The sequence below is a fragment of the Rhinatrema bivittatum genome, chromosome 7 (genome assembly GCF_901001135.1).
Source record: "Rhinatrema bivittatum chromosome 7, aRhiBiv1.1, whole genome shotgun sequence".
Lineage (NCBI taxonomy): Eukaryota > Metazoa > Chordata > Amphibia > Gymnophiona > Rhinatrematidae > Rhinatrema > Rhinatrema bivittatum.
Genome location: NC_042621.1, coordinates 224,081,820 through 224,096,469, shown reverse-complemented (window position 1 = coordinate 224,096,469; position 14,650 = coordinate 224,081,820). Strand labels below are relative to the sequence as shown.

The window sequence follows — 14,650 nt, the reverse complement described above, 5'->3', positions numbered from 1 at the left end:
CAATATAGCATGTTCAAAGCTCATTGCTTTTTTACAAATATATCTTTTTGCAATTTGATTTGTCTTTAAAATTCAGGGTGTACTCCACTAGGTATATAAAAATGAAATATCAAGGCCTGTGTACACAGTGAGGGGTTTTCTGTGTGGATGGTGGTTGGTTTTGGTTTTTTTTTTTCTTAAGCACTTATCCCTAACTTTTCTACAATGCCACTTAATGGCAATTAACTTGAAAATGAGATGTATAAATTATGCTTACACCCGACTTGCAACTGTTCCGTGCTTCAAATATTTTTTTTAAGTACATCCGTTTTGGAAGTAGTTTTGTTTATTTTTTTGCAAAGCCAAAAGTTAAAGGCACTAGCAGATGGTAGATATACCTTAGTTTTACAAGACTTCTGAGACTTTCTTACTATTAATTTGACCATGACATAGTTTTAAATCTCAATAAAACTTCACACCTCTGTTTGTGCATGCCTTCTGCTCAGACAGATTGACTTTTATCCCTGCATTTTATTCTTTCTTTTCCTGCTAGAAGGGACCATGACATGACAGACTGCAGTGACTGTGGTTTTAGAATTTTTGTTCTTTTCCTCTTTGCTCTTATAATTCACAGCCTCTCTAAGTGTTTTAACAGAGGTTTGATTCACATAGTGTATGTATGTGCTAAAGTAATGCAGAGGTTGCGGATTCCGGTTTCCTGAGCATCAGGCCTAGGTACGCTGCAGAGGTGGTGCACTTAGGCTAGGAGAGGAAGGGCAGATGGTTTCCAGTATTGTGGCAGTCCCTGCTGGACAGTGTTGCTAAGAATGTCTTAGAGGAGGTGGTGCTCCATCCTTCAGATTGGTGAGGATTCTTAGTCACCTGGGTTTGCTATCTAAGCATCGAAGATGAGTGCTGGTTACATCAGTATCATTTTTCTTTCAACTTGCAGAATCAAGCAATGACTTTTGGTATGTTTCTAGTCTATATTCTTTCTTTTTATCCCTACAATGGCAAATGAAACAATTTTAGCAGGTTTATACAGAAACTGTCTAGAACGGAAATGGAAAATGTGGCTTAAGTAGGAAGAGTTAAATACCCAAGAGCAATGAATGGATATCATTGTAGATGTAAATATGTATAAAATTCTTAAAACAAAGTTATTCCAGATCTCTGCCTTATGTAGGTTAATTGTCTTGCTCTGCTTGCATGTACCAGTAAAACTGATACTTCCTCCTCTTTCTAAGGCTCTGGAGAAAAACCAGCAGTGGCTCGTCTATGATCAGCAGCGTGAGGTCTTTGTGAAGGGGCTGATGGCAAGAATTCTTGATCTTGAGCAGCAGTCACGAACCACTAATCAAACACGCCAAGAGCAGTCTAAGGAGACCAGTTCAGGAGGTATTTATTTACAGTTGATTTGAAGCTGGGTAAAATTAGTGGATTTTTTTCTTAGCTGTTTATATGAATTTCAAACAGATTATGAAATGTTTTCTTTTTTTAGTGGGTTAATGAATTTTTAATACTGCTCTTTTAAGGTCTGTATTGAATGGTAACTTTTCCTGCTTAGCTTCAATCAAAATCATCTCTACTATTGTGTATGCATATTTCTATTACACACAATGCATTCTACTGTCTGTCCATACATTTGCAAGTTTTAAAATGACTATGTGAAGAAACAGAAAATTAAAGCACACTTAGAATTCATACAGACAGCTGTGGCTCTACTGGACAGAATCAATATGATTAAAATGCACCCACAGACATAATTAAACTGTCTTCTCTATCCTTATATGTTTGGTTCCTGATTAATATTTTGCAATGCTAGACAAACTGAACTCTAAATTGCTTTGAAAGAAAAATGTAAGTGTTTACTCAACCTTTTTTCAGGCAAAGCCACACCCAATGTGTGAACCTAATAACACACATACTTACTTAGTATCAATATATATTTATATTAAGTTGTGTTATAAAAAAGAATACAAAATAAAAATATAAAACACATCTATTACATTCAGAACGTCCCACTAATCTCACTAGAGAGCTGGAATAGGCTGCAGTAACAAACTAACATCAGAATTATACTCTCTTGAAACCCACAAGAGTGGGAGCAGAGAGGAAGCTGGAAACTACAGGCCAGTTAGCCTCATCTCGGTGGTAGGAAAATTAATGGAGATGCTGCTGAAGGAAAGAATAGTGAACGATCTACAGTCAAAAGAATTGCTGGATCAGCGGCAGCATGTTTTCACCAGAGAAAGTTCCTGTCAAGACAAATCTGATTGACTTTTTTGATTAAGTGACTAAGGAATTGGATCGAGGAAGAGCGCTCGATGTGATCTACTTGGATTTCAGTAAAGCTTTAAGATACAGTCCCGCATAGGAGGCTTATGAATAAAATGAGAAGTTTGGCAGTGAGTGTCAAGGTGTGGTGACCTGGATTACAAACTGGTTGATGGATATTCAGCGTGTGATGGTAAATGGAACCTACTCTGAAAAGAGAAATGTATTAAGGGGTGTGCTGCAAGGATCTGTGTTGGGACAGGTCCTGTTCAATATCTGAGTGACATTGTGGAAGGGATAGAAGGTAAAGTTTGTCGTTTTGCACATGATACTAAGATCTGCAACAGAGTGGACACGCCGGAAGTAGTAGAGAGAATGAGACGTGATTTAAGGAAGCTTGAACAGTGGTCAAAGATATGGCAGCTGGGATTCAATCTTACTTCACACAAAGGAAACACTTATTTGCTTTATCACAAATGACCCATTAATACATTACTGTATACAAACACATTATGTGATAATTACATATATATATATATATATATATATATATATATAGTAATTTAAGTTGTGTTTGTATACAATAATGTATTAATAAATGGTTCATTTGTAATAAAGCAAATAAGTGTTTCCTTTGTGTGAAGTAGGAATATTTGTATTGAGGAAGCTGTGTACCTTCTGTGATTATGTTACTATTGTGGTTACCTTTATTTGAAGGGGATTGTGTAGGATTGATAATTGCCTATATATATATATATATAGTAATATTTTGAATTGTTAAAAGAAAACATGGAGAATGTTAAGTTATTCAGAACAGGCTGCATCGTCCATTATAGCGGCATACTCTTTATTTGAGAAGGATGAGACAGATATCATATTGTGATTGGGATGGTTTCTTTAATTTACGGAAAAAGATCAAAAGGATGGAGTTGCATTCGGCAACATTAGCTAAGTATTGTAGCGTAAAAAGAATCCCTAGAAGATTGCAAATTAATAAAGAGCCCTTGTTTGCAGACAATGAAGAATTCATGAAGAAATGGAATGCTATATTGAATAAGTGTGCTTTTGATTTTATGGTACTTATTATTGAAACCGTCTCAACTACATTAGATCCATTTCAAGAACAGGTCCAACAACAGGTTAATCATTTACAGAATACTGTAAATTTGGAGGAATTTGATAAACTGAGTTCATATCAATCACAATTGGAGGAATTTAAATTGGCAATTAAAGTTAAGGTGAACACATTTCATAGAGACCAATTAGACTATACATAGGGTTATGTTGGTTGAATAAAGGAGGAAACAAGTAAAACAATTTTCTTCATCTTCAGAAGAGTCTTCTGAAGAAAATAATGATACGTCTGGGGAAGAAACGCAATGTGAAATTTGCAGGGTCTAATGGTGTGAATAATGGGGAAAAAAATTTCACAAGCCATTTTTTAAGATCACAACACAAAACAGTACAGAGGAGGTCAGACGTATCAACCAGCTATATTACAGAAGAAAGAACGAACATCACGAGGTAAAATAGATAATGTACAAGTGGATTCAGTTTTTAATCTGTCCTCAAATATTATCTGATGTCAAGAAAATGTTGAATAAGGGTATGTCATATATACCGAGTAAATCGTATGTTTCGTATACAACTCATGTAAGTTTGTATAAATTTTTTAGAAGATTGAAGATTAAAAAATGTTTTTGTTAACACCATTACTCAACAGAAAACAAGGTTTGTAAGGAAATCAAATTGGATACCACCAGAACCTGATGATTCATTCATTTTGGTTTTGAGGGATGTAAAGGAAATGGAGGCCCAACGGGCACCCACAAAATACAATTTTCCTAGCGTGTAGCCGATGGACTCAGGACCAATGGATATAGTGTGCTCCTGATAGCAGTTGGAGACTGAGTCAGATTTTAATCTGACGTCAGCCCCTAGCACATATACCCATGCAGGAAGCTCTGCTCTTCAGTATTTCTCAGTCTCCTAAGCAGTTCGGGACTATACACACACTTGCACAGCGTTAGAAAATCCAAACCAAAGAAGAAAATTACAAAACAAAGAAATAATCTTCCCTGTACGTACCAGGATCAGTCCAGACGGTGGGTTATGTCCCCCGTCCAGCAGATGGAGTCAGAACAAACTTCTGAGGGAGGTGCCATATAAGCCCACATCACTGGTTTCATTCCCCAGTACGTTTCTGACTCCAGATTGTGAGCAGGGGCACAGTGGTTCCCCAGGACAGGGCCTTAGTGTTTTTCTGTCTTCTGCAGCTAGGCTCCTGTTCTCATTCTTGTGAGGGATCAAGTTTATTAAAAAAAAAAAAAAAAAGTTCTTGTGACAGGGTTTATTTCAGCAGCCCCGCTGCAGGAGAACCTGTCTGATCTCCCTGGAGCACTTGCGGACAGGCCTGGGGAATTTCTTTCTTCTCTTTCTGCCTCATAATTGTGAGAGTGTTGTGGGGTAAGTCCTTGTGTTATTTTCTCCTCGTGCCGGACCGCGGGGGTGCACGCTGGTGGTGCTGGCCATTCCCCGGGGCTGCCACCCACCGGGAAGTCCCATTCCCCGGCGGTGTTTCTAGATCGCGAGGGGGGGGTTTTGGGGCGGTCCCTGGCTTCGGCTTTGGTTTTCGTCGGCGCCGAAAAGCGCTCCAGCCTTTAAGTTCCCGTGCTCCGCCTCTTCCCTTCCCCCTCCCCCGATAGCAGCATGTCTAGAGCGGCGGGGTGTGCTGACTGCAGCCGGCTCGGAGGCCGGCTCTCACAAGAGGGGCTTTGCTCGGGCTGTCTCCCCAGGGAGAAGACCAGCAACCAGGAGGAGAGCAATGCCGGAGCGCGCGGTCCCAGCCGTGAGGGACACCAGCTGCAGGCCCCGTTCCCGGGGGTGGCGGGAACAGCGGCCATCTTGGCCCATGACACGCTGGATGCCGGATTCTCAGGAGAGGATGCTGAAGACCCAATTTCGGCTCCACCGCCTGTTTTTTGACCTCGGCAGAGGCTCTGGAACCGCTCTCTGTGCCACGGGAGGTCCCGGCCTTTCCTCCTTCGGGGCTCCCATCATTTTCACTAGAATTTATTGTGCTCATGCACAATGCCTTTCTGCCCCGGATGACACAACCTATGAAGGTAACCCTGGGCCCACCCCCGTCCAAGTTAGCACGGGTGGGCCCCCCCCCCCCCGCAGGGGGCTCCATTGCAAGAAGGAAGACATTGCGACGGAGGGGCGCTGGGTCCCTCCGGGGGAACCCCCGGACCTCCCAGAGGACTACCCAGAGCGATTTCTCCGGTGCCATGGGGGGGACCTGGACATGGCCATACCTGGAGGTCACCAATGATTTCCAGCTCTCGGACCATCTGTTTGTTCTCTGGTCTGGTCCTTGGAAGGGCTGTATGGCTTCTAAGGCGACGATAGCCTGCTGGCTGAAGGAGGCCATTGCGGCTGCGTATATTGGCGCAGGGAAGACTCCACCGATGAAGGTAAAAGCTCATTCACTTCGTTCTCAAGCCACGTCTTGGGCGGAACGCCTTTCGGTCTCATCACAGGAGATCTGCAGAGCGGCCACTTGGAAATCTCTTCATACTTTTGCCCAACACTATCGCCTGGATGTCCGCGCGCAGTCCTTTGGGTCTTTTCGGGATAGAGTTCTTCGAGCAGGGCTGTCTACGACCCACCCTCAGTAGGGAAGCTTGGATACATTCCACCGTCTGGACTGATCCTGGTACGTACAGGGAAAAGAAAATTATTCCTTACCTGCTAATTTTCGTTCTTGTAGTACCAAGGATCAGTCCAGACGCCCTCCCTCTGTTTTTCCTGCTCGATGTGGATGACTGTCTGCCCTTTGGGGGTTTTTCTGTGTGTATATATCGTTAATCTCTGGAAATGTTTTATCTTCAGTTCTGTTTGCAAGTTGCCGTTTGCACCACTTGTTGGTTCAGTTCTTATGATTACATTTTGTTCAGTGGTTTGACTTGATCCCTCCGTCTTGTCTCTTTTTTCTTTGGCTTTGTTAGTCTATGTACTGGGGAATGAGACCAGGGACGTGGGCTTATATGGCACCTCCCTCAGAAGTTTGTTCTGACTCCATCTGCTGGATGGGGGACATAACCCACCATCTGGACTGATCCTTGGTACTACAGGAACGAAAATTAGCAGGTAAAAAATAATTTTCTTTTACCTCTACAGACAAGCCCCGCTCTCCTGCAGTGATACCTAAGGGTCCCTCCCCCAGTCGAGAATTCCTGAGGTGATTTCAGAGATCCCCCAGAGGTAAGCCTCTGTCCGTAGCAGGGTTCCTGGCATGTACTTAGCCCCCAGGAACGGGAGTGGCTGAGAGGCAGCGGGTGCAATACCGAGCCCAGCGGTGAAGGTACTTTTCCATCTTCCCCCCGCAGCCAGAGACTACCCGGCTCGAGACCGGGAAATGCCGAGACAAAGGTAAGGTAGAAAACGTTTCTTAGTCTCAGGTCTTCGAGGCTCGGATAGCCTCACAGATTACCACCCGGCGTCTGTCCTATCGGATTGATCAACCCCTTTTGGGCTAGACCCCTATCCGGTACGAGGGTCCTTCCACGTGGAGACTCTCCGGGGGGTCGCCATTTTGCCCGTGTGGTCGTCAGTGCCATTTCCCCCCTTCGATTGCCATACTGTCCGCTTAACTGAGCCGTGCACACAGTGGCGAGCCGGGGGCATTTGTGCCGGGCGCACAAGTTAAGCCTGTACGCACATCTTTGACGCCTCCGGAGCGCATATCTAAGCCGCCCATGCGTGCATATACACACACAGACCAGTCTTGAACGACCTTAAGTGCCCAAACCATGGCATCACCGGCCAAGAAAGCCAAGGCACAAGTCCTCTGCCCAGCCTGCCACCTAAGAGCTGCGCAACACAAGGAGGATACTGCCCTGTGCCTACAGTGCGAGGTGGCCCTGGGGGAACTGGGACAAGGCCCCGCTCCGCCAGAACAGGAGTCTGGCTCCACAGATAGTATCCTGTACCTCTCTATCACCAGCTCGGTCCCTCTTCAGACGGGGCCCTTGGGGAATGCCGCTGGGTTCCACCCAGGAACCTTTTCCTGGGTGGAATTCTTTAAAGGCCTGTAAACCTTTGTCCGGGCGCAATCGGCGCCACTGGGGGACATAGCCACAGCCTCCACCAGTGGACCCAAACCTACTAGCCCCCCTGCCCCCCCCCCCCCCCGGACAAAAGCCTCACCTTAGGGGACACGGACAACTCGGAGGAAGATCGACTCCCTGGAGGAGGGGGAAATCCCTCCAGGAATAGAACCATACCGACCCATGATGCGCTTCTTCTCCAAAGACAAGCTACCAGACCTCGTGTCTCTGAGTCTGAAGGAGCTGGCCATCCCAGGCACTAGCACCACAGTGGAACCAAAGATGAACCCTCTTCTGGTCAGGCTCCGTCAGGCTTCACGCCATTTCCTGTTGCTACAAGCCATACAACTGATCGACCTGGAATGGAATGCTCCGGAGGCCAGTTTTAAAGGAGGACGGGCCCTAGAAGCCCTATACCTACTGGATCCCTCAGCCAAAGAACTCCTGGTGTTTCCCAAAGTGGACACCATGGTCTGCGCTGTCATAAAGTGCACTACCATTCCAGTCGAAGGAGGAGCGGCACTCAAGGGCGCCCAGGACAGACGTCAGGAATCCATCCTTAAACAGTCATTTGATACGGCAGCTATGTCACTGCAGATCGCTGCCTGCTGTGCCATTGTGACACGTGCCTGCTTGTCACTCACCAGGAACGTCTCCACGCCAGTCAAAACATTAGAATCAGTGATATCCTTCCTCATGGATGTGACTTACGACCTGGTGTGCACCTCAGCCAGGGGTGTCTCATCCATTGTGGCAGCCAGAAGGCAACTCTGGTTCCGAAGCTGGTCAGCTGACGTGACTTCCAAGACTAAGCTCACGAGAATGCCTTTTAAAGGAGCCCTCCTGTTCGGAAGCGAACTGGAGGAGTTAGCCGACAAATGGGGCGAATCCCCAGTACCTCGGCTGCCAGAGGACAAGAACAAGAGAAGCACTTGCCCCTCTACCTGAACATCCAAGGGCAGAGGATCACAGCATTTTTAGACTGTACAAGAATACATACCAAGCATCTCGCCCCACAGGCAGGGGCCAGTCCTTTCGGAACAAACACAACAAGAGGGGAGCCGGCTCAGGTCCAGGCCCCAGCTGCACCCCACAATGAGAATCAACAGACCCATCCACAGGAAGAAGCCATAGGGGGCAGGCTTTCCCTATTCTACCTTTGTGTGAAGTAGGAATATTTGAGATAACGTCTGACAAGTGGGTCCTAACCATCATTCGAGAGGGATACTATCTGGACTTCCACAGCATTCCCCCCCCCCCCCCCCCCCCCGCAGACAAATTTGTGAAATCCCCTTGCCACTCCCCCCTCCAAGAGGACGGCAGTAGAAAGCACACTGACCAAATTGCTCGCCCTAAAGACTATAACACCGGTGCCCACGCACCAACAAAATACTGGGCACTATTTCATCTATTTTATCGTCCACAAGAAAGAGGGAACATACCCGGCCCATCCTGAACCTCAAGTATGTCAACTACTACCTTGAGGGTACCATACTTCTGCATGGAAACCCTACGCTTGGTCATAAGGGCGGTACAGCAGGGAGAATTTCTGACCTCCCTGGATCTGTCAGAAGCCTATCTGCACATCTCGGTTCATCACGACCACCAGTGCTTTCTACGCTTTACAATCATGGACCACCACTACCAGTTCTGAGCACTACCCTTCGGACTAGCCGCTGCCCCTCAGACGTTCACCAAAATCATGGTTGTAGTGGCAGCGACACTGAGGAAAGAAGGAATCCTCGTACACCCGTACCTGGACGATTGGCTGATCAGAGCAAAATCTCCAGTTGAGTCATCAGGCGACCTCCAGAGTTAAGAACCTACTGCAAAACCTTGGGTGGGTCGTCAACACAACTAAGAGCTGCCTGCAGTCCTCCCAATCTCTAGAATACCTGAGAGTCCGGTTCGACACCCAAAAGGACAAGGTCATCCTTCCCGTTACAAGGAGAAGGAAATTGATGGACCAGTTGAGAACTGTTGAACGGCACGCGCCCCCACGGTATGGGACTACCTCCAAGTCCTCGGACTCATGACATCAACCCTAAAAGTCGTACCATGGGCAAGAGCCCACATGCAACCACTACAACATTCCCTACTGTCATGATGGAACACGATGTCCCAGGACTACACCATCCGCCTCCAGTTGCCGGCGGAGGTACGGATCCAGCTCCTATGGTGGCTACAAGAAGACCATCTGAGCAAGGGAGTAAGGTTATCCTCACCGACCTGGGTCTTGCTCACCATGAATGCGAGCCTACGAGGGTGAGGAGCCCACTGTCTGGAACTGACAGCCCAGGGACAATGGGACAAAGAAGAGTTGGGATGGAACATCGACAGACTGGAAGCCCGGGCAGTCAGACTAGCCTGTCTGCGATTCAGTCACAGACTCTGAGGAGAAGCGGTCAGAGTCATTTCAGACAATGCCACAACAGTGGCCTACATCAACCGCCAGGGAGGAACCAGAAGCCAACAGGTGTCCCTGGAAATAGACCCCCTAATGGGCGGAAGCAAACCTGCAAGGGATCGCGGCTGCCCACATCGCGGGAAAAGACAGCGTCACTGCGGATTACCTCAGCAGAGAAAGTCTAGACCCAGGGGAATGGAGGCTGTCAACCACAGCCTTCCAGTTGATAACAGACCACTGGGGAACCCCAGCCATTGATCTTTTGGCAACCCGGTCCAACACCCAAGTTCCCAACTTCTTCAGTCGCAGACACCCTCATCCAAACCTGGCCACAGGAAGACCTGCTGTGTACGCCTTTCCTCCATGGTCACTACTGGGCGGGATCATCCACAAGAAAAGAACACCACAGGGGGCTAGTACTTCTAGTGGCCCCGGACTGACCAAGAAGACCGTGGTACGCAGACATGTGAAGACTTCTGGCGGGGATCCCCCTGTGTCTATCTCCACACAGGGACCTGTTCCAGCAAGGATCGATCCTCCACGAAGACCCAACTCTATGCTCTCTTACGGTCTGGTCATTGAGAGGACTTGCCTGAAGAAGAGTGGATACTCGAGGGCAGTAATCGACACCTTGCTCTGAGCACGCAAGTTTTCCACATCTTTAACTTATATACGAATACGGAGAATATTCGAAACTTGGTGTGAAGACCGCGACATCCTTCCGCGGACAGTCAAAATTCCCATGATCCTGGAATTCCTGCAGGACGGCCTGAAGAAGGGGTTGTCTCAACTCCATCAAGGTTCAACTGGCCGCGCTGTCCTGCTTCAGAGCCAAAGTGGATGGCATCAGTCTATCTTACCATTCAGACGTCTCCCGCTTCCTGAGAGGGGTCAAGCAAATCGGACCTTCACTAAAGTGGCCGGTACCCCTATGGAATCTCAATCTAGTACTCTACTTCCTAGCGGGAGCTTCCTTCACACCTACACGCGGTCTGTCCCTATGGCTCCTGACCTTGAAGACTGCATTCCTAGTGGCAATATGCTCAGCCCGTTGCATTTCCGAACTTCAAGCACTATCCTGTCGGGAACCATTCCTCAGATTCACACCGGAATCCATACAGCTACACACTGTCCCCTCCTTCCTTCCAAAAGTGGTTTCTCATTTCCATCTAAACCAAACCATCTCACTGCCATCTCCAGACTAGCATAAGGACTCAAAAGACTCACGCCGCCTACGTCAGCTTAACGTCAGCAGACTCCTAGTCCGCTACCTGGAAAAATCGGAATCCGTACAAAAGACGAACCACCTATTAGTCCTTCACAGCTGGAAGAAACAAGGGGAAGCAGCCTCGCGGGCAACCATAGCCTGCTGGATCAAAGAAGTAATCAAGGCGGCCAATGTAGAGGCAGGCAAGCCTCCACCTCTACAAGTCAAGGCCCATTCCACAAGGGCCCAGGCAGTGTCCTGGGCAGAAACCAAGATGCTGTCTCTCGCTGAGATCGGTCAGGCAGGAGGTTCTACCGCTTGGATGTTCAGGCTCGAGAGGACACAGCATTTGCAAGGGCAGTACTAAGTGGGCCACGGGTAGCCTCCCACCTGGTTTGGGAGTAGCTATTGTACATCCCATTGGTCCTGAGTCCATCTGCTACATGCTAGGAAATGGAGAAATTACTTACCTGATAATTTTGTTTTCCTTAGTGTAGACATATGGACTCAGCATCCCACCCACGGCTGCCTCAAAATACGGAAACCTTGGGTTTCAATCCCTGAGAGCAAGACAAGCATGGGTAAGCCAGACTCACCCCTAGTTAAGACACCCATGTTTACCGGGTGTTGGCGTTTCTCGGTTGACGACACTGGCGGTCTCCAGCTACAATTCACGTCAACTAGTTCAAGTTAATCACGTTAACCTAGTTAATCAAGTTATCCAAACACACATGTCCACTATTGCTTTTCGAGAATACTGAAGAGCAGAGCTTCCTGCACGGGTATATGTAGTGCTGATATCAGATTGAAATCTTACTCCTTCTCCAACTGCTATCAGGAGCACACTATACCCATTGGTCCTAAGTCCATCTGTCTACACTAAGGAAAACGAAATGTTCAGGTAAGTAATTTCTCCATTGTCAAAGGGCGAATGGGCAGCTGTCCAGGAGTTGAGACATAACCAATCTATCATAGTTAAAGTTGCAGATAAAGGGGGAGGAGTGGTTGTAATGGATCATAATAAATATTGTGAAGAAGCTTATCGGCAACTTGACAACGAAGATCATTACCAAGTATTAGAAAGAGATCCATCGGCTGGGATACAACAGTTACAGGGAGTCCTTAAGCAAGCATTAGATAAAAAAATTGGTAAAGAAAGAGATAAGTGAGAAATTTTATCAGGAATATCCAGTAATGCCAGTCATTTATTTCATCCCCAAAATACATGTCATTGGAGGCCCCCCAGGCCACCCAATAGTATCTGGTATGGGGTCTTTGCTCGAACCTATTGCTCAGTATGTTGACCATTTATTACAGTCATTTATATTGACAATACCCTCATATGTAAGGGATTCGACTCATACTAATGTTGGAAGATAATTTTCAGTGTCAGCACATACAGGATGAGTATTGGTTAGTAACGGCTGATATTTAAGCCCTGTATACAAATATCTCATGTAATCGATCCAAGATGGCTGACAGCAACAAACACAAAGTCCATTTTACATCGATCCAACTCTGTGTTTATTGCTACAAATATCTCATAGCAGAGTGCAATAGACATTGTTGAGGTATATTTGAATAAAGGGGAATTGCGACAGGAAATAAAATTTATGGTTACGATTTTCAGTTAGTGTTGACAAAGAGTTTTTTTCAGATTTGAGGATAGGGTGTATCAACAGGTGAAAGGGATCCCAATGGGATCACCAATGGCTCCAGTAATAGCATGTCTATACATGGGGGCATTTGAAGAAACATATATATACCCTTCTAGATTTGCAAACCATATAGTGATATGGAAACGGTTTATCGATGACGTATTTTTTTTATATGGTCAGGATCACAATGGTTGTTGGAGTTTATGGTGTGGATTAATACAATTGACAGGAATCTCAAATTTGAATTTGTGTATGAACATGATATTCCCTTTTTAGACATTATTAGTAAAAGGGAAGGGCAAGTAAAAACTTAGATTTATAGGAAAGCCACTGACAAAAATACAGCATTGCATGTGAACAGTTTTCACCCACACCGGTTGAAAAATAATCCAGTTGCACAGTTTTTACGATTAAGGAGGTTGTGTTCATTGGTTGAAGTATATAAAAAGCAGTCTAAGGACATGTATATGAGATTCCAACAGAGGATATTCTAGACAGCTTGTTCGTAAAGCATATAAAAGAGCATTATACGCAAACCGTGATAATTTACTGGTGACAGGGAATAAATCAAAACTAGATAGGATAGTGTGTGCTATTCCTTTTTCTAGTAATGTACAGAATATTAAGGAAATTATCCAAAGAGATTGGCATATTTTGGAGGGGGATCCTTTGAGGAATCACCGGTTTTTGCAATGCAAAAGAATAGATCATTGAGGGATCTCTTAATTAGGTTAGATGATATGCTGAGAGAGGTGGAGGATGATAATAAGGGACAGGAACCCTGTGGACAATGTTCAGTTTGTCCACAGGGCATATTAAGTGGTCCAGTGTTCAAACATCCAGCTATGGGTCAGGTCTATAGGTTGAATGGTAGATATAATTGCAGGAGTCAACAGGTAGTTTATGCCATAGTATGTCCATGAGGCTATATTTATATTGGCCACATGAAATGGATGGTGAATGTGCGGATTCGTGAGCATTTGAGCTGTATTTAGAACTAGGAAAATACAGGCCTCATTGGTACAACATTGGCTACAGATGGCTCACACTGAAGAAGATTTGAAATTTGTGGTATTACATCAGGAACATAATAGGCGGGGTGGAAATGTCACCAAAACACTTATGTTAAAAGAACAAAGATTAATTTGAGTGGTAAACGCTTGTCCCTAAGGGTCTTAATAAAGAAATTGAGTGGCAGGCATTACTGTGATTATAAAGGTGTATTCATATTTACTTAAATAATAGAATGATGATGGAGTATGTTCAATATTGAAGGAACTGTTGGAATAGTCATTTGGAGGAAAGTGTTGCTAATGGTGATAAACCTTATGGGAAGCTGGCAATGAAGGAATACGATGTGAAGGGGACAGTTTGGGGAATTTTTTTTCTAAAAAGCGGCGTTAACATTGAAGAAGTGTATGGCGCATGCGTGGCGTTTTTGAGACTGTAATAGTGGGAGAAGGGTGTTAGAGAATGAGAAGCAGAAGCGATGCATTTTGGGATTTTTTGCATAATAAAAGGTGGAGTCAAATGGAGGAAGTAATGTGGAGCGCAGGCGTGGCGATGACGAAATGAAGGTAATTTTTGGTATGGTTTAGTTTGTGGAAAGCTTTTTAGAAAGATGCGGTTTAGTTGTGGAAAGTTTCTTAGAATTATATACAGTTTAAATGTTGAAAATATCTTAAAGTGTAAAACAGTGGAGAAGAAATAAAGATCCATGTTTGAAAATTAAAGGAAGTGAAAGTATAGGTAATTATTGCAATTTTATGATTAACTCATATGAGGGATATTAGATTTAGGTTTCAAAAGTTTATCATTGATTTTGTAAAAACTGTTTTTATATAGAGCTACGTGTGCATTTGAGGCAAAAGAAGAAGTGGCAGCTTTTATGGCGCAGCATCCGGTCGGTGGAACGGGACCGGGTGAGGTTGAGACTTGTTATAGGAAATATTGGGCAGGTAAAATTGTTGAAAGAGAAAAAGTGGCTTTGTGTGAAGGGGTAATATAATAA

General features: G+C 45.3%; 1 protein-coding gene across 4 annotated transcripts in view; it reads left to right on the top strand.

Annotated features, from left to right (window-relative positions):
* Positions 1–14,650, top strand: part of CEP55 (centrosomal protein 55) — a 127,726-nt gene that overhangs the window by 57,442 nt on the left and 55,634 nt on the right. For all 4 annotated transcript variants that reach the window (XM_029609900.1, XM_029609897.1, XM_029609898.1 and 1 more), the window contains exon 5: positions 1,227–1,377. In XM_029609900.1, coding sequence (XP_029465760.1) covers positions 1,227–1,377 — 151 coding nt within the window. The remainder of the gene's footprint in view (positions 1–1,226; positions 1,378–14,650) is intronic.